Source organism: Mesoplodon densirostris, chromosome 6 (genome assembly GCF_025265405.1).
Source record: "Mesoplodon densirostris isolate mMesDen1 chromosome 6, mMesDen1 primary haplotype, whole genome shotgun sequence".
In the NCBI taxonomy this organism is placed as follows: domain Eukaryota; kingdom Metazoa; phylum Chordata; class Mammalia; order Artiodactyla; family Ziphiidae; genus Mesoplodon; species Mesoplodon densirostris.
The window spans coordinates 12160188-12180402 of NC_082666.1; the positions used below are offsets into that span (position 1 = coordinate 12160188).

The window sequence follows — 20215 nt, forward strand, 5'->3', positions numbered from 1 at the left end:
ATACACGCACACACCTCAGAGTCTTTCTCACTTGTACAAGCTGTTGTGCAAAAACACTAGAACCTTGAAGTGAGGGCTCTTCACAGCTCTCGCGACAGCAGGGTGGAGAGCAGAACCCGACAAACCTTGAGTGAAATTAAGTGCCCAAAATAACCACATAATTAAGTTGTGCAGATCAGTCCTAGTCTGGGATTTAAACACTGTCAGTTGGGTGCGTTGGGAAAAGATATTTATATATACACACACACACGACACATTAAGCAAAATAAGATTCGTCCACGTTATGATTAATCCAGTCTCGACAGTCGGTCAAGTCACCCACCCCAGCACTGCGGAGTCATTTGGCAGCTAACACTAAAAACAACAGGAACTATGAGAGTTGCATAGAATTGATCAGAAACATGTGAATAATGCCAAACCAAAAACCTGTGCATCGTAGAGTTAGTTTAACAAAACTAGGTGGCTTCACCTACAACCATGAAACCCTCCTATTTAAAACAAAGTGCTTCTCCATGTCTACCTGGAGGACCCTCTGCTGGCACTGGAGCAGATAATTATTTGAGCTACCGATCCCCTGCCCCACCTCCCCCAATATATAATAATATGTGTATTTTTAAAAAAAAGATTAAAGGTTTAGAAAAAAACCAAAGGCCTGAAGGATCCCCAGACTCTGATAATGTCACTCAGCCGCTGGGCTGGGTGAGGAGCTGACCTAACCGGGAAGAGGCCCGGGGGTCACACGGAGGAGTGACTTTCTGGAACGTCCAGGGTGGCAGGCCAGCTGGCAGGCCTGTTAGTATCAGGAGTGAGGAGGGCCTTACCGCACGGGCTGCCTGCTTCATGAGCTCTGGTCCAACAACCTACCCACATGCTTCTATGGATCTGACTTAGGTACATTCTGGTCCTGGGACATGTCACAGAATCACACATCTGGCCAAAGAAGGCAACAAAAGGTGTCATGTTTTCTGAAGGGTCTGGAGGCAGCAGCCGCTCTCAGCAAGTCTCTTTCCCTTGAACCCCGGTTGCCGTCTTTATGGAGCTCAGTGTTCGGTTAAACCACGTCTTCTTGGCCGCCTGAACCTCGTTGAGGGCGAGGCCTAAATGGTGCTCCAGGTCCTGGAAGAGGAACGACGTACGTGAGGATGCTGGTCTCCAGTGCTAATGACACTGCCTCCCCAGAGCCGAGCCGAGCCAAGAATTCAGTCTATTTCCTCTTGAGAGGCCTCTGGAAATTCCCCCAGTTCTCAAACTGGCATAGAAAGATCTGGAGTGCCTAAAGCTCTGGGAGATTTCCTAGTTAAGACCTCCTCATTTCTTGCCTCGTCGATTTATTAAAACGGCCTCCTACCTGAGTGTCTCCCTCTCCGTCCACCCACTGCATACCAGGAGACAGACCAAATGTTCTACCTAAGAGTGCATCATTAATTTCCGGCAAGAGCCTTTCAAGCCTAGACCCCCTAGCAAGACATCCGAGATGCTTCACAATCTGGGCCGAGACTCTTCCAGCTCAGCACCCACTTCCACCCCTACTTCCTGAAGGCCCTTCCAGGCAGGCCCTCTCCTCCCTCTGGGCTGCTGGACAGGCCATGCCCTCCACCAGGAAGGCTCACTGTTCTGTCTTTTCTCCAGCGGCAACCTCTTTTCACTCTCGGACTACAGCCCAGATACTGTCCTGGGTGAGGCCTCTCCTCGCCGCCCTGGACGGTCACGGAGGCCACGTGCTAGCCGTGCAGCCCCAACAGCGAGAACCGGGCCTGGGCGGAGCAGACGCCCAGGTACCGTGTGTGATACGGAGACCAGGGCTTATGCTTTAGTCCTGAACTTGATTCCTTCTGCAAACTGTGCCTGGTGCCTACCTTGTGCTCAGCATCGGGGCTGAGGGAACTAGCCATGCAGTATAAAGATGAACAAAACAAGCCCCAGTTTCTCCATAAGGAAAGGAGGCCCAGATACATTAGGTAATACGTCCAAAGTCACAGAGCTGGGTAAGTGACGGGAGCGGGGGCATAAAAGCCGGTATTTGTGAAGCCCTCAGATATCGTGCTGAGCCCTCCTGTGCATTATCTTTTTCAGTCCTCAAAGCAAACTATCAGAGTGACCCCTCATCACCTCCACTGGCAGATGAGGAACCTGAAGTGAAAGGAGGTTACTAACTAACCCAAGGTCAAAGAGTCTGGTGGTGCAGCTGTGATTCCAAATCATGCATTCTCTGCTCCACCAGAAAGATTCCAGGTTTGATGGATAATTCTCATATGAGAAAGTCCAATCGTTAGGACAGGCTAAATGCTAATTAAACATCCACTAGTAAATAGCAAGTAATGGGCTTCTTCCCATGAGGATTATGGTAGAAGTTTAAAAGGGGAAAAAACCCCAAACCATAAAGATCATTTCTGGGGTTTCTAGCCCACACCAGCGAAATCCTGCCCCCGTGCAGGTCTGGGTCCCGCCGCACCAGGGTCAGAGGGCTGGCCGGGGGCGAAGAGGCAGCTGTTACCTGGATCTTACACTCGGCTTCCACCAGCTGCAGCTTGGTTTGTGCCAGTTCCAGTTCCATCTCTCTCAGCTGGTTCTTGAGTGTTTCCTTCTCCTCATCTGTGTCCTCATCCAAAACTTCCTTAGCTGAGCTGATGCCCTTTATGCGCCCTTCTTTGTTGAAAAATTCCCGGCAGCGCTCACAGTCATCCACGTTTTGCTGAAATTGAATGTCAGATGTGAAGAGACAAAGAAGACATGAAGGTGTGAGCATCTCCTTTCTGGGGAGCCAAGAGATGGCTTCTCCGCTGAGCATTACAGCTTCTGAAAAACTCTGTTCTCTCTGTAAACTGGCAGGTGACCTACTGGAAAAGTCACCTGGTGTGATACACCAAAAGCAACACAAATATTCTTATGTCTTGACCCAGTCATCTCACTTCTAGGAACCTTGGCTAAAAAATGAAAAAGCAGTGACTAGATACAGATTTACATACAAGGAATTTCACTGCAGAATTAGAGACCCAAAAAAGGGGCAGGGAGATAAACTATCCAGCTACTGGGAAAAATTAAATAGGATGTGCTATATTTATACAAGGAAGTACACAGCCTCAGAAGTTTTTGAGGAATTTTTCGTAACATGGTAAAAATGTTTAAGCGCTGGGTAAACTAGGACACAAAAATGTCGTTAAAGTATAGTTACAAGGATATACCACATTTCATGAAAATAAGATGGCAATGACTGTAAGAAAGAAACATCATTTCGTTTTCCTCTAAGAAAATATTCTGCCAATTAAACCACAAAAAGCCAGTAGTTATAAAATATGTCCCAATTTCAGATGTAAATGTGAAAAAAATGCCTTAGAGTGAATGAAATTCTGTATGTTAGAATAAAGACTGAAAGAATACACTCCAACGTGTTAATGATGATGTTGTCTGTGGGTAATAAGATTATAAGGGTTTTTTTTCCTCCTTTACTCTTATTTTCCAAATTTTCTGCAATGAACATTATTATTAGTTTTAGCATCAGAAAACAAATTTTGTTTAAAAAATAGGTACTGCTGGTTACTTAGATGGAGGCCAGGTATCATCTTGCTCCAGGTAAAATGCTGGTTTGTGCAGACATGGCCGTGGACTCCCCCCCGTTTCTGTCCACTGAGTTGTAAACATGTTAGTAAAGTATCTTTCAGTAAATTACTCATCTCAGTAAAATCTGACAAGTATTCTAATAATAAAGAAAGAAAGCACCAAGTTACAAAAACCCTCAAATTGGCAAGCAAACGTTAAAAACTCAGGTTCTCATTGTATCTTGGCCCATTACAGCAAGAGGAATTGAGCTCAGAAGGGGAGTGTCCCCCTGCTACAGAACAATGTGGGGAGTGACCGGGCCTCTGCACCCCACCCTCAAGCACACCCTGTCACCTGCAGGACTCTTCCACCTCAGCAGGGCGCTGCAGTAATCACAGACAACACCTGAAGTCCTGGGGCTCTTGTGTTTTGTTTTGTCTTTTTACAAGTGAAGTTAGTGCGGAGGAGGACGTTATACAAATTTGTAAGGAAGAGGGACACTTGTATTTTGAGATCTAATGCCAGAGCTCTTCTGGTCTTATCTGTATCCCCTGCTTAGAGGAAAGAGGCAGAATATCAGTTGTCAGTAGTTGAACCAGGTCCTGACAGCCACCTTGTCAGGTACTCATCAGCTTCCCTCATTTTTGGAATCAAAGCAGAATACCCGGGGACTTCCCTGGTGGCGCAGTGGTTTAAAATCCGCCTGCCAACGCAGGGGACATGGGTTTGAGCCCTGGTCCGGGAAGATCCCACATGCCGCGGAGCAACTAAGCCCGTGCGCCACAACTACTGAGGCTGCACGCCAGCCTCAGTACTACTGAAGCCCACGTGCCCGGAGCCTGTGCTCGGCAGCAAGGGACTGCAACGAGAAGCCTGCGCACCACGACAAAGAGTAGCCCCCGCCCGCCGCAACTAGAGAAAGCCCACGCACAGCAACAAAGACCCAACGCAGCCCAAAATAAAATAAATAAATAAATAAATATATTTTTAAAAAGATAGTATTGTTATTAATAGTGGTAGTTTATTAAAAAAAAAAAAAGAATACCCCCTCCCCAAATTTTTTGTGAATATAGCCATAAAATGAACTAGGTGGTATAAAATCTCTTTGATAAAGAAGGACTTACCCGAATTTTTTCAATTTCCACTTTATTAGCAGTCTGCTGCTTCTCTAATCTTTCACTCAACTGAGAACAAATCTGAAGAAACAAACATAATATAAAATGACAATCTCTTCAGCAATATCATAATTCGCACAACTTGGGCTTGGGATGAGCTCTACAGTGGAAGCTGGACTATGATGAGCGGAACTGGGACAGCATTGAGCAGGAGGGGGTGTGAGATGACAGGCGGGCAGAGGTGCCTCTGGCTCTCCCACCCCCGCATCCACTGGCCTAGGACCTGCAGGGACCTATCAGCGCCATGCTCGATGGCCAATGTTTACAGACACTGCCAGACTCAGGAGCCAGCACGAGATCCCAGTACAGAAAGAAACAAGACCAATTCCATTATGTTCTCAAAATGCAACCCGCTGGGGAGAGAGGTGGTTCTACATCATGAGTCTGAAGCGCTCCCAAGAACTCGGGGGCTTCCATGTATTAAGTGCCTGCTTATGTGAGGTAACTATGCCAGGTGCTCCACAAAGATAATCTCATGGACTCCTCACAACAGTTCTCTGGGTGAGCGATGATTTCCCTTATTTTACAGTTGAAAAGCAGTGCGGTAACTTGTCCAGTGAAGCGAAGGGACTCGTCAGTGCAAGTCGCCGAGCAGGGAAGCGTGTAGGTGTGGAGAAGACATCTTGTGCAGGCAAGCAGGGCTTCCAGAGAACATGGCCCAATTCCACGGTGCACGGACCCACCTGCTTGTAGTCACCGATGATAGAACTGTTTTTTTTAATCTCAGATTCTGCCTTGTCGAGTTCCCGACGGCACATTTCTTTTAACTGCGTACATTAAGAAAAGCAAAAGTGAACGTTAAGGGAAATACAAGCGAAGCTCTGGCACTCCGTGCTTAGCGCTGGGCTTTCCCCAAAGTGCCTGACCTACTGGAGGTAACTCCCCTCCCTTCCTCCTCACTCTCAGCACTACTAACCCTACTCTTTTTTGTGTGTGCGGTACGCGGGCCTCTCACTGTTGTGGCCTCTCCCGTTGCGGAGCACAGGCTCCGGACGCGCAGGCTCAGCAGCCATGGCTCACAGGCCCAGCCGCTCCGCGGCATGTGGGATCCTCCCGGACCGGGGCACGAACCTGTGTCCCCTACACATCGGCAGGCGGACTCTCAACCACTGCGCCACCAGGGAAGCCCATTAACCCTACTCCTGATGCTAGGAGAGAACAGTCAAAACTTCTGTACTTTCAGCTTGGGGCTTTTGCTGAAGTTCCTCCCTGTCAGTGCAGCCCAACCTGGGATCCTGAGCTGAGGAGGTAATAACACAAAGCAAATGCAGAGGAAGAGCTAACGGGAGGACTGCCGCTCCTTCAGTGCCTCATGGATTATGTGGGAGGCGCCCCGCCATCTCTCACCTCAGACAGCCCGACTGAGACGAGAGGGTGGATGGTGAAGGAGAGCCCGCCTGCTCTGGGGCACGCAGCACCCAAAGCTCTTCCTATGGCTGTGAGTCTGCGCCCAGGGGCTGTGCTCAGGACAAGCCTTCCAGAGTTTGCTCTGTGGGGGAGATGTCGGTGGACAGGTAGGGGAAGAGCCAGACGTTATGTGATGTCTGCTTTCCTTTTGTAGAAATGCTAATAACCCTCCTGTCACACTCAGATGCTGACACACAAGAGTTTCTCCTGCCCCAGTGAAGGATGGGCTTTGCCCCCGTCTCCTCCTACATTTTAATTATTAAGAACCATTATGCTTTTCACAGTAAATACAAAAGGCCTTTGGAGAGAAACTGAAGCCAGCTGTCTCTGGGTTCTCCGGTGCCAAAAGGAAGCCACCAGTGAACTCCCAGCTCTCAAGCATTTACAAGACACAGAGGAATGTGGGAGGGGCAAAGCTCCCCTTACCTGAGCAGACTCTTCTTCCAGCCGTCTTTTCTCTTCCTCTGCATCAATCAATTTCTGTTTGGTCATAAGCAGCTCCTTATTCAGTGCATCTGCCTTTTCCTCAGCCTGGAACATTTAAGAGGTGCTGTTACAGAACAAGAAGTGAGAACTGAAAGGCATCTGAATTACCCAGAACAATCCAATTTTAAGATGATGAGGAAATTGTGATCCAGAGAGGGGATGTGATATGCCCAAGGTCACGCTGAGACTACACTCATGCACAAGTGTCCGGCCCGGTCTCCTGCCCAGAGGCAGTGCGGGGCAGTAGCTGGGAGCTCGCCTTTGTCAGACAGCCTGGTCTTGACTCCCATCGCTCCCTGTATGCCACTTGGACAAGTCCTTGAGAACCTCTCTGATCTTCATCTGAGAGACAAGGCATGGAATGGACTCAGCACGGTGCCTAGCATATAGTAAATGCTCAATAAAAGGTAGGTGTCATTATCATTAACAGTAATAATAAATTCTGGTTTTCTTCTTCCAAACTCTCAGTATTTGCTCTGCTTCATCAAATAAGTTCTGCATTTTGCTCTCACTGTCACTTGACAAAGGAAGGCACCCCTTCCCTAGCACTCTCCTTTTATTATCTGAAATGGCCATCTTCCACCCCAGTTTTTTTCTAAAGCATGCAAAGGTCTGGTGGGCAGATCTTTGGGTCCAAGTGAAAATGATACACCTGAACCTGACAAATACAGTCCCTGACACTGGAGAGTCCAAGGGTAACACTGAAGAATGAGAGACTGTCGCATGTTAGAAGGCAGTCAAGGAAAGGAGGTGGAAGCTCCTAGTTACAGAGCGCTAGATATAGAGGGTCTTTGCCAGCTCCTTATATCCAACCTCCTTTGACAATGGATGGTGGTTTCCCTGAAATTAAAGAGCATTTCTGATGTCACCTAGCTAAAGTAGTATAGCTGAGCCCCTCTGCTTTCTACTACACCACATCTTCTGACATACTTTCTCTGCGAGGCATAGGTTCCAGGGGGCTGGGGCCTTAAATGGAGAACTGAGAATGGCACGATATGCAACTCAAAAGGCCAATAGTTACTGGCAAACTGCATATGCGTGCAATTAAATGGGGTCCTGGAGTTAAGCCGTGTCCTTTCTGGTGAGTGGCTTATAATCACCTCTAGTTCAAACCCCAGTAGCAATCAAAATGGAAATAAGAATCAGACAAAAGAGGAAATAACAAAGAAGAAGAAGAAAGTCCTGTCAAAGGTTCTGTTCTACTTTAATCAACAGAACATCCTGTCGCTTCTCCCTTCTCTCCCCTGGACCCAGCTCACACCTTCTGAACAGTACTTTGGAACCTGCAGCACATACTTATATTCTCTCAGTTACTCACCATCACTTCCATGGTAGATAAGACTGATTCTAAGAAGTACGGGACAGCCAGGTCATGAACTCAAGAGTCTTCCTTGCCCATCCTGACTCCCCAGTTTAGAAAAAATTTAGATGGGGAAGTGACTTCCCCAAGCTTGCACAATGCGTGTAGCAGAGCTGGAATCCGAAACCAGGTCTCTCAACATTAAGCCCAGCATTTGTGCCATCACTCCAAGAGCTGACTCTCAAGGCTGTGTCAATAGGAAGGTGCACACAGGCCACTGGACTGACCAACCAGGGTCCTCTTATGGCACCACACTTGCTGCACAGTCATTCTACTTACATAAGCATATAAGGAGAGAACATCTGGTGATAAACACAAATCCAGACTTCCGCTTCTGGTCATGAAGGACTAACCAGAACCAGATTTACGCTCCCACTGTAAACAAAACACTGGACGAAATTCATAAAACTACTGTTTGCTGACACTAAAAACAAATGCAGAATTGTGGTTCCTGGGAGAAAGGAAACAAGTAAGGTCCTACTACCATTCTGGCTTTCTGCCTAGAGGCACTTCTGGACCAAGGAGCAGGGTGAGGGGTTCCAAACAGAGCATATGCCTCAAAGGGTTCAGGAGGCAGAGGTAGGGGGTCAGAGATGCTGAGGTGGCTGGAACCTGTGGGGTCGAGCTCTGGAGATCCGAGTCCTCCAGAACTGCAAATAAGGCAGTAAAGGAGAGAAAATGAAATCATGAAAATACCCAACTAAACCAAAGAAGGCAGAAAAGGGGAAAAAAGAAAGAAAAAGCAAATACAACAAATGGAGAACAAACAGCAAGGTGGTAGAGTTAAATATACCATATAAATAATTACACTAAATGTAACTGGTCTAAACATTCCAATTAAAAGGAGATTATCAGACTAAATTTCAAAAAGCAAGATCCAACTATATGCTGGCTACAAAACCCCATTTTAAATATAAAGACACAGATATGTTAAAAGTAAAAGTATGGAAAAGGATATACCATGAAATACCATGAAAGTCAGAATGGCTATATTAACATCAGACGAAGTAGATCTCAGAACAAAGAGTATTAACCAGGGACAAAGAGGGACATTTCATAACAATAAAAGAGTCACTCCATTAAGAAGGCAGTAAATCTGAAATGCATTCATAAATTCAAATTATAGGAAACAAAAACTGACATAACTGAAAGGAGAAATAGATAAGTGCACAGAGTTACAGATTTCCTCACTGTTCTCTCAGTAAGTGACAGAACAAATAAAGAGAAAGGCAGTAAATCCGTGAAAGTCAATCAACTTGACAGAAGTGACATGACAGAACACCCCACCGACAACAACAGGACACATACTCTCCAAGAGCACGTGGCACATTCACCCATCAGACAATATGGAAGGCCCTAGAATAAGCATAAGTATGTTTTAAAAGCACTAAAATCAGAAAAAATATGTACCCTGATGACAACTGAATTAAATCAGAAATCAACAACAGAAAAATTTCGGGGACAAATCCCTAATAGTTAAAAATTAAACAACACACTACTAATTAACTCAGAGATCAAAGAAGCAATCGCAAGAAGTGAATGAAAATAAAAACAGGACACATCAGAATGTGTGAGATGTAGCTGAAATAGTGCTTCAGGGAGATTTATAACTTTAAATGTTTATTTTAGAAAAGACGAAAGGTCCAAATCAATGACTAAGCTTCTTCTTTAAGTAGCTAGAAAAAGAGCAAGTTAAACCAAAAGAAAAGTAGAAGGAGATAATAAAAAGCAGAAATCAATAAAAGAAAAAGAAAAAACAATCAACAAAACCAAAAGCTTGGTTTTAAAGAGATCAACACAATTGATAAACTTCTAGTTAGTAGACTGATTAAGGAAAAAAGGAAAAAGACACAAATTACCCATATCAGTAATGAAAGAGAGAAGACTTCAACAGATCCATCCTATAAACATTAAAAGAATAAGGGAATATCAACGACTTTGTGCCTATATATTTGAAAACTAAGATGAAATGGATAAATCACTTGAAAGGCACAAAGTATAAAAATGTACACATGAAGAGCTAGAAAATTTGAATAGCTCCGTATCTGAAATCATAATTAAATAATTTCCTGCTGGATTTCCCTGGTGGCGCAGTGGTTAAGAATCCACCTGCCAATGCAGGGGACACAGCTTCAATCCCTGGTCTGGGAAGATCCCATATGCTGCGGAGCAACTAAGCCCGTGCGCTACAACTACTGAAGCCCGTGCCTAGAGCCCGTGCTCCGCAACAAGAGAAGCCACTGTAATAAGAAGCCTGTGCACCGCAATGAAGAGTAACCCCGACTCGCCACAACTAGAGAAAGCCTGTGCACAGCAACGAAGACCCACGCAGCAAGAAAAAAAAAATTTTTTTTTTTCTTGCTAAGAAAACTCCAGGCCCACGTGGTTTCACTAGGGAATTAAATTAAAGATTTAATCAAGGAACAATCCCACAAAAAGTCCTTAAAAAACAGGAGGGTGGGCCTCCCTGGTGGCGCAAGTGGTTGAGAGTCCGCCTGCCGATGCAGGGGATACGGGTTCGTGCCCCGGTCTGGGAGGATCCCATATGCCGCGGAGCGGCTGGGCCCGTGAGCCATGGCCGCTGAGCCTGCGCGTCCGGAGCCAGCGCGTCCGGAGCCTGTGCTCCGCAACGGGGGAGGCCACAACAGTGAGAGGCCCGCATACCGCAAAAAAAAAAAAAAAAAACAGGAGGGAACAATTCCCAGTTCATTTTAGAAGGCTAGCATTCCCCTGATATCAAAACCAGACAAAAACATTAAAGAAACTCCAGACAAATATCCCTTAGCAACACAAAAGTCTTTAATACAAATAAAAATCTTTTAAAAAAAAAGAAACCCCACGTTTCCTAGGAATGCAATGTTTGTGTACACTGAAAAATCAGTTTGTCTACACTTCACTGTACTAACAGAATTAGGAAAAATAGCAAATAATCACCTCAACAGATGCAGGAAGAGCATTTGATCAAATTCAACACCCATTCATGACAACCCTCAGCAAACAGGAAGAAAGGAGAACTTCCTCAACCTGATCTATGGAAAACCTACAGCTAACATCTGGAACAAGGTGATGAGGTCCACTCTCACCATCCAATATTGTTCCAAAGGTCCCAGTCAGTGCAGGAAGGCAAGGGAAAAAAGACAGAATGACTTGAAAAGAAGTAAAACTGTCTTTATTCAGAGATGATATGATTGTGTATGTGGAAAATCCTAAAAAATAAACAAAAAAGCTACAAGAATAGTAAGTGATTTAGCAAGGTCACAGGATACAAGGTCATGTAATCAACTGTATTTCTAGAGACTAGCAATAAATAATTGGAAAATGCAATTAAGAAAAAATTACCCTTGGGACTTCCCTGGTGGCACAGTGGTTAAGAATCTACCTGCCAATTCAAGGGACATGGGTTCGATCCCTGTTCTGGGGAAGATCCCCACATGCCACGGAGCAACTAAGCCCGTGTGCCACAACTACTGAGCCTGCGCTCTAGAGCCTGTGAGCCACAACTACTGGGCCCGCGTGCCACAACTACTGAAGCACATGCACCTAGAGCCCGTGATCCGCAACAATGAGAAGCCTGCACACTGCAGTGAAGAGTACCCCCCGCTCGCCACAACTAGAAGAAAGCCCCCACACAGCAACGAAGACCCAACGACACAGCCAAAACTAAATAAATTAAATAAATTTATTTTAAAAAAAGAAAGAAAAAACTACCCTTAATAACAGATTAAAATATGTGCAAATCTTGTAAACTGAAAACTAAGAAAACAATGCTGAAATTGAAAAAGACCTAAATAAATGAAAATTGTAACATATTCATGGATTGGAAGGTTTGATCACTGCTCAGATGTTAATACTCCCCAAGCTAATTTATAGAATCAATACAACCCCACTCAAAATCCCAGAAGGCTTTTAGTTCTAGAAGTTGACAAACTGATTCTAGTATTTATATAGAAATGCAAATTACTTACAATAGCCAAATTATTTTTTAAAAAGAACAATGAAATTGGAGGACTCTCATGACCTGAGTAATTATGACAGTGTGGTACTGGCATTAACGATAGACGTATACATCAATGGAGCAGATACAGAATCAAGGAGACCCATACATACAGGTCAATTGATTTTTTTTCTTTTTTTTTTTTTTTTGCGGTACGCGGGCCTCTCACTGTCGTGGCCTCTCCCATTGCAGAGAACAGGCTCCGGAAGCGCAGGCTCAGCGGCCATGGCTCACGGGCCCATGTGGGATCTTCCCGGACCGGGGCACGAACCCGTGTCCCCTGCATCGGCAGGCGGAATCTCAACCACTGTGCCACCAGGGAAGCCCAGGTCAATTGATTTTTTGATAAAGAGACCAAAGTAATTCAGTGGGGAAAGTTTAGCAACCTGCTCAAGTCCAGAGAACTAGATGCAGTGGAGCCAGAACTCAAATCCCAGCAGTTGGGCTCCTGTGTCTGTGTCCATCACTCTCATTACACTGTCTCAATGTAGAGAGCAACCATGCCAGAGGGGACTCAGGTGGGGTCCTATCAGCCCTGTGCCAGGTACCTTCCATAGGTTCCCTCTCAGCCTTTAGCACCAATGCCTTAATGTCAGGTCCAGGCATTACTCCCATTTCATAGAGGAGAAAGCTTGGATGGAGTCACCTAGGGACTCAGTAGCTGACCAGGGATCTCTCCATAGCTGCTCTGTGACAAGTAACAGAAATGACAGGTGAGGAATAACAAAAGTGATAATAAAATCAGTTGGAAATACAAAGAGGGTTCTGGAAATCCTATAAGTCACATATGAGAGCTTTTCTCTGGGATGCAGAAAGGGAAGAGTGAAAGGGCATGATGAAGTTCTTTCAGAAATCTAAGTCCCTGAAGCCAAAGCACGCTGAGAGGACCCCACAGCTCTCACTTCAGAACCTAACTGATTTTCCCTGATGATTCAAAAGATAAGAGAGAACACTAACTTGGAAAGGGACTCAACGTTTAGTGTGAAAAGGTCTGTTTTCTCAGCACTGTCGATGGCTGGACGATGGGACCCCAGTTTGCTATTCCTGAGCCCTAGTGGCAACAGGGTTCCTGCTCCTCTGAGCCAAGTTAAGAGCGGCAGGCCAGCTGGATTGCAGTCTAAGGGCTCTGCCACTAACAGTGTGACTGTGTAAGACATTTAACCTCTTTTGGCCTCATCAGTGAAATGGGGATTGTAACTGTATCCTTTACACAAGGGTTGTTTGGAGGATTTGACAGTAAGTACACAGCATGTGGAGCAGTGTCTAGAACTCTGCAAGTGCTTAAGAAATGTTGTTAGGTGTCAGTATATTTTTGATGTAGTTATGACCTCAAACCATAGCTTCTTGTTCCATATTCATTTTGGAGACAGTGTGGCATTACAGAAAAGGCCTGGGTGTTTCAATTAGATGCACCTGGGTTACATTCCTGGCTCCACTTCTTCCTGGGTGCCTTCCTCTCTCTTGAGTCTCAAGTTTCTTTATTGTTAAAAAATCCTTATCCATAAATGGGGCTCATGTTACAAGGCTGAGGTAAGGATAAGAGATATTAGAGTTTAACAAAGTGCTTCTCACTGTGCCTGTCACATACAGCATCGTGGAGTAAATGGGAATTCATCTTATTTTTACTATTTCTCACTTCTGATATCAGGAATGTAACCTAGCTCTTTGACTACTGTGCCAGGCAAAGACAACTTAAAAAAAGGCTTACCTTCTTTAAAGGCAGGCTTCAAGAACCTAAGAAGTGTATTTTCCACCCTAAACTAGTAGAGCATCAATGTTACTTCTGGTCCCATCAGACTGGCAAATGCAGCAGCTCAAACTAAAAATCTGCCTGGAATTTTATCTTAAGTTGCCTCTTAATATAATTTCATTGTAGAATACAAAGCTCTAGTACAGGACCCATTTTCTTTTCTTTTTCACTTCCTTTCTGCATGACCTACAGCTGCTAGAAGAGCCATCACAGGTGCACACTGTGATTTTTGCTTCAGCAATTACCCTGCTCAGTGTACACCCACCTCCCTCCGCTAACTTGGCAGAAATGCCTGAACAGTGAGGGAATGATTCTCATAGTGTTTCTACAAAGAAGATCAGAGGGCATGCTGGGAACCTGCACCACAGGGAGGAAACTCCAAACTAAGGAGACTGTGGTAAACCAAAAAGCAGTGGGATCTCCAGGTTCTGGTTACTGAGGGCTAATGGCTTTGCAACACTCTCCCTGGAAAAACTGGAAAAAGGAGTCTTCCCAGTTACCTGCAGCTATTTATAGCTGACAATCAGACAAACAGAGCAAAACAACACTGCCTGTGCCTAATTCCTGCACTTTTCATACACACCAATTCATGTAATTCTCACTATACTCTTGGACACAGCTATTATTCCACCTCCCCACACTTCACTCTGCTTGAAAGTAGACTAGCTGATGGTAGAATCCAGATCTGTTCAAAATTTTGCTCCATTATTCTACTTCTAAAGAGGAGTAATAAGAACCAGTAGATACTGCCATCTCTCTTTTTCTTCATCTGCCATGTGACTCACTTGGTGAATCGAATGAAGCAAAGACTGCCAGAGAAATACAGTGGTACACAATATTTTCATACATGTTTGGTGGCTGTCAAGGGCCTTGTGAAGTTCACAGATCCTAAGGGGTTCAATATATTATGTTAAGTCCCCTGTAAACCCTCAATAGCCCAAGCCTATCTCTAGAGCCTCAGAAAAATCAACAAGCAGAAAAGTAATCTTAGGAGCCTGAAGGGAAACGTAAGTCAGGTGCTGCCAAACTTTGTCCAAGCGCCAAAGCCAGCCTGCCACCTACTCTCGTAAATAAAGTTGTACTGGAACACAGCCATGCGCATTCGTTTATTTATTGTGTAGGCACCAATGGCAGAGTTACATAGTTGCAACAGAGACCATGTGGCCCACAAAGCCCACAATATTTACTATCTGTCCCTTTACAGAAAACGTTCGCCGACCTCTGACCTAAGCCATGAACGAGAGAGTGCACTGTGGGAAGCCTGTAGTCCGGTAAATGGACAAACACCCTGCCAGGGATGCCATCATCTCCAACCTTTTAAGATTAGGAGAAGCAAAGAGAAACAGAATATCTGCCAACAGGAATGCCTGATGAAACTGCAAGCTGCGGAGGCCCTGAGCTTTATTACAACTGGCAATGCTGATCCAACAGGCGCATGATGTGCAGGGTGACAAAATCTGGTCTTGTCTTAGGGGTAAGTTAAGGAAATTAGAGTGATGACATGGTACTGCCAATTGCAATAACATAAGAATAGCCAGAAACGCCTTTCAATCAATGTCTGGAAAGGCGTTCAGGGTTTGCGTGTATCATGAGAGAAGAATGTGGTAAAGAGGGCTTAATGACATCATCGATGATCCCTGAAGGAGAGGAGGGAACAGTACTGACAAGAGCAAGTTGGATCATAAGAGGGAAACACTAACTAGAACAACAAACGCTAAAATTCCAGGATTTCACTTGGTCAAGGGAGAAGTGTTTCAATATAACCATCCCTTCAGACAAGTCAGACTTACGTTATCCAGGTCCTTTCGCAGTGCAATCTTACTGGTCACCAGCTCATGGGCTAAGTCATCATTTTCCTGTTCCAACCTCATGTTAGCTTCTTGTAGACGCCTATTCTCCCGCTGATGGGTAAAAAGAAACCAGTTACAGACATAAAAATCTGACGGAAATGACAACTTCTCAGGTTAACCCTCAGAACTAATTGCTGAGTCCTACGGGAATCACGGGAGATGTGGCCGGTCCTAGCGTGCTGCCAGTCAACAACTGCTTACTTTCTATCTCCACAGAGAAATACTTAAATTCAAGTGACTGTCAAGCAGCTACTTCTTATTAACTGTGACAAAAGCCCACCGAACTGTAACAAACTAGGCTGCTAGTCTGAAGCAAAACAAATCTTGCTTTCTCATTTGCAAACTCAAACTGAAACTGGAACCTAGAAATAGTGAAACTAAATTTTAAAAAGAACTCACTAAAGCTAGTTACAGGCACAATTACGTAAAATGAAAGGCTGAAAGCACTTCACATCACCTAGGCCGTAAACAAACCTCAAATCGCTCGATGGGGTCTTCTTGCTGGGCCTGCTGTTCCCTCATGGTGTGATATTCTTTTTCATATTTTTTTAACTTCTTCTGACTAATCTGTAGGATAAAGCACAGCACAAATTAAAAAGTATCAGAAACGGGTGGGTGCCTCAGGGCTTGCCCTGAAGACCAAGACCTCTGCTGACCTGAGCATCCCAAGTTACTATGAAAGTGGTGTTTCCTGCACATGAGCCCAGGACCTAAAATTCTTACTCAATGACTACCATCATGTCCATGGGTCTGCTGGGGATAACTGGCTGCTGAAGTTTTTACCAGTAGTCAGAATGAGCACCCAACAGATAACCCCTCCTACCTGAGTTCTAGGTCTGACTGTCCATCTTCCTCCTCCTCCTCATGGGCCATTTCTTTAGCACATACCAGCACTGCTGCAGGTGCTTTCATTCTGTGACCTCATGACACCTCTACAAGGTACGGCATTAGTATTCTCATTTTAGAGGCAAGTGGACTGAGATATAAGGAAGTTACGTGACTTGACCAAAGTCACTCAGTTAGCGACCGGCAGGTTCAGGATCTGAGCGCAGGCCATGAGGCTTCATCCAAAGTTCAAGCTCTAGCTACCTCACTGTCCTACCGTCTACCACTTTCCTTTCAACTAGCACCTTCTGTGCTGCCTGTAAACAGGCACAATTCTCTCTGCCCTTAAACACACAGTTCTGCTGAGCGTTCTATTTAGCTGCTCTTCCATCCCATTAAACTACTGTCCCTTTTCTCTCAAGCTTTTTCTTACCAATCACTACAAACTACTACACTGCTGACTCACAAATCTGACTTTTAGCCCCCAGTTCCTAGGAATCACAGAGTTAGTCTAATCCAACTTCCTTAGTTTACAGAATAAAATACTGAGCCGTAGAAAGGGGACGGGACAGGCCCAAGTTTTCGGCAGGTGATGTCAGCATCTCCAATCCCTGCTCCATTCTTCCCTTTCTGTCTTACTCGAGCTGCCTGGTGTTCCTCTCCAACTGATTCTGTGGACACCTGGCCCCGTCGGGCTGTTTACAGGCCTGCCTCAATCAGAGTTTACTCCTGGAGTTTGGCCGCTGCCCGAGGGGAGGCAGCTAGGAGCCGTGCAGCACTATGCCCTGGCTGCAGTCTATAGAAAGATGCCCACTAAACACCTGGGGTGAGGCCACAAGCTGGAAACTGACATCCCTAAACCTAGATCTTCTGTGGTTTAAGGCCAATGCTGGGGTGAATATTTATCGTGCGTGTAAGTGATTCACAAAGAAAGCACCTAAACAGAACAACTGTGTGATCAGTAAATTTATAAACAATCCTAACAGGTCAATAGCAGAGGAACAGAAACTAAATGAGGCTTGTGGGCAGCAAACATTTCCTCCCAGTACTCTCCGCTGTCAAGTCTGTGTAAATGACAAGGGAGAGCAGGGATACAAGGCTCTCCTCGTGCTTTATAAAAAAGAGAACTGACACCAAATCCTTCAAAACATTCTCACAAATCTTCAGGATTCTTCAACTTATCATTCTCATGCTGGGGTAAGGAAGAATTAACATTTTTCTCATAAACATACATTTTAAAAGGCTAATTACAAAATAATTTTTTCTACCTTTCATTATCCTTTATTATAAATGTCTCATTCTCAGAGCAAAAGGGTTGATTCTCCCTCACACTGTAACAGCAGTTAGTGTGTAATAAGTGCTCCAGACATGCCAGGCCCTTCACACATGTCATCTCATTTGGTTCTTACAGTTCTGTGATAGGATATGGGCATTTCTTTATGTGTTTCCTATGCTTCCACATTTTCTACACTGAGCATGAATTACATTTATAATTATGCTAACAAAGTGAAGGCTGTTTAAAAATAATTCTCATACTCTGGGCTTCTCTGAGACAAAGCTCTGCTCACTTCTCTATGCAGAGCTTGCTGGTCCAGAGTTCTGACTTCTTTCCCAGCTGAGACTTGCCTTCCCAATTCTCAGCCTCACTTCTCGGTCTCTCTCTTCTTCCCTCTTTCCCTTGAATGCCTTACCCCACCCCCTCCAACCCCATTACAAACAAAAAATAAACAAATATAACACTGCTTATAATGGGTTCATAGCTGATCCTGACTTCCGGAGCATGTGGCTGCATACCAGAGTCAACTAGCTCAGGTTGCCTCTGAGGCGGAGACGCTGTGAAAAAGATTGATGCCTGAATGAGGAACGAGAGGTATCAGCAGCAAAAGCATCAATTCAAGTGTCCTTATGAGGCTGCACCCAGGAAAGACCAGCACCTCTCAGCCGGCCTGTCCCATTTATCAGTGCCTTCTCCAGGTCAGAACTGTGTCACTCACTGTTGTCCCCTGCGCATGCACAGAGAGTGCCCAGAAATGCTTGCTAAATTAATGAGAAGGGTACCCACACCACCACCACCCACCCCGCTCCTTTGCATCAACCTGTCTTCTAAATGGAAATGGCAACCAAAGTGAACGTACACTCCAAGCCTGGTCCCTCTGCCTGTGCAAACCTGTGCCTGGATCACTCCTCTTCACCTTTCAGATCAGAGCTCCACATCACTTTTTTTTTGGGGGGGGGGGCTGCATTGGGTCTTCGTTGCTTGCTCCTGGCGGGCTTTCTCTAGTTGCGGTGAGTGGCGGCTGCTCTTCATTGTGGTGCGCAGGCTTCTCATTGCGGTGGCTTCTCTTGTTGTGGACCAGGGCTCTATGTGCGCAGGCTTCAGTAGTCGTGGCGTGTGGGCTTCAGTACTTGTAGCTCGCGGGCTCTAAAGCGCAGGCTCAGTAGTTGTGGCTCATGGGCTTAGTTGCTCCGCGGCATGTGGGATCTTCCCCGACCAGGAATCAAACCTGTATCTCCTGCATTGGCAGGCGGATTCTTAACCACTGCGTCACCAGGGAAGTCCCTCCACATCACTTCTTTAGTGAACCCTTCCCTGACACCCTCTTCCCCCTATCGGGCTTGGTCTTTCATTATATATTCTCATAGCGTCAAGCCAAATCCTCCATGGCACCTGTCCAAGTTCACAATTATTTATTTATGTGCTTACTTGATTATCTGTCTTCCCACTAGGAAACAGGCCACGTCTGTTTTGCTTACCACCATACCTCTAGCGCCCAACTCCATGCTTGGAACATAATCGCAACAGTCAGCTGTTGAACAAATCAAAGTCAAAGGCCTTCCTTTTAACCCAATAAGGATGCAAGCAGGGACTTTATTTATCCAATAATTGAGCCCCACTATGTGCAGTGTTCTTTGCTAAGCATTAATGATACGAAGATGTACACAGGTCAGGATGTGCAAACTCCACAAGGGCAGGAACTCTTTATGCACTGTGAAATTCCTAATGCCTGGCACACAGTAAGCATGAAAATACTTAATGAAGAGACACAGTCCCCACAGTTCATTTTGTCTGTCTCTTACTTCTACCACTAAAATTTTAACTGAATTCAAGAAGAAGAGAAGCTATGGAATCAGCCTCAGATCTCTGAATCACACCCGCTGTTGGCTGACTCCTATCAGAAGGCTGTGGAAATCACGGCTTCACACACAGAGGTATTTTTGCCTTCAAAGACGATTAAATTTGAAATCTGTTCTGTTTAAATATACTTTCAAGGAGGAAAAAATTCTAATAATTTCCTGGGTTAAGGCTGAGTTTGTAGTTTAGGTAAAAACAATTTTATACCTCGTTGCAATTAGTACAAGGTTCTTAACACTGTTAGAGACAGTACCACTTTGAATGTCCCCTGAGAGCCATGGTTCCCACAAAAAAAGCACAGAAGCTAAACCCCACCCCACCCCCAGCAATAAAACATTCTACACACCATTTCAGAGGGCTCATGGGCTCCCTGAGGCCCATCCATAGTCCCAGGTTAAGAAACCCTGAATTAGAGAGAAGGTGGAGACTTGGAACATGCCAGTTTGATATTTTGGTAGAAGTAACAATTAGTCTAAAACACCTTTCCTTTGGTCACTCACTTGTCATTAATCTGTCACAGGAATTGGATAAGGTTCTCTCTTAAAACATGTGCTACTTGCCCTGGGAAAGCTGGCCCCTGATCAGGCCCTGGAACAGGCAGGGATGTCGTGGCCCACACTGATGGAGAAAGAATGAGAGTGGCTGTTGACCTTGGTGGGAGTAAGGTAGTACCATCGGCCAGTAAGAGCCTGGACAGA

The 20215-nt window shown here is 45.2% G+C and overlaps 1 protein-coding gene across 4 annotated transcripts in view; it reads right to left on the minus strand.

Annotated features, from left to right (window-relative positions):
• Positions 1–940: 940 nt before the first annotated feature.
• The window catches only part of RABGAP1 (RAB GTPase activating protein 1), a 151507-nt gene continuing 132232 nt past the window's right edge, over positions 941–20215 (minus strand). For all 4 annotated transcript variants that reach the window (XM_060100658.1, XM_060100657.1, XM_060100660.1 and 1 more), the window contains 7 exons: positions 16034–16126; positions 15500–15610; positions 6546–6650; positions 5396–5479; positions 4662–4733; positions 2495–2692; positions 941–1116 (listed from right to left, as the gene is read on the minus strand). In XM_060100658.1, the coding sequence (XP_059956641.1) occupies positions 994–1116; positions 2495–2692; positions 4662–4733; positions 5396–5479; positions 6546–6650; positions 15500–15610; positions 16034–16126 (786 nt within the window). In that variant the 3' untranslated portion in view covers positions 941–993. The remainder of the gene's footprint in view (positions 1117–2494; positions 2693–4661; positions 4734–5395; positions 5480–6545; positions 6651–15499; positions 15611–16033; positions 16127–20215) is intronic.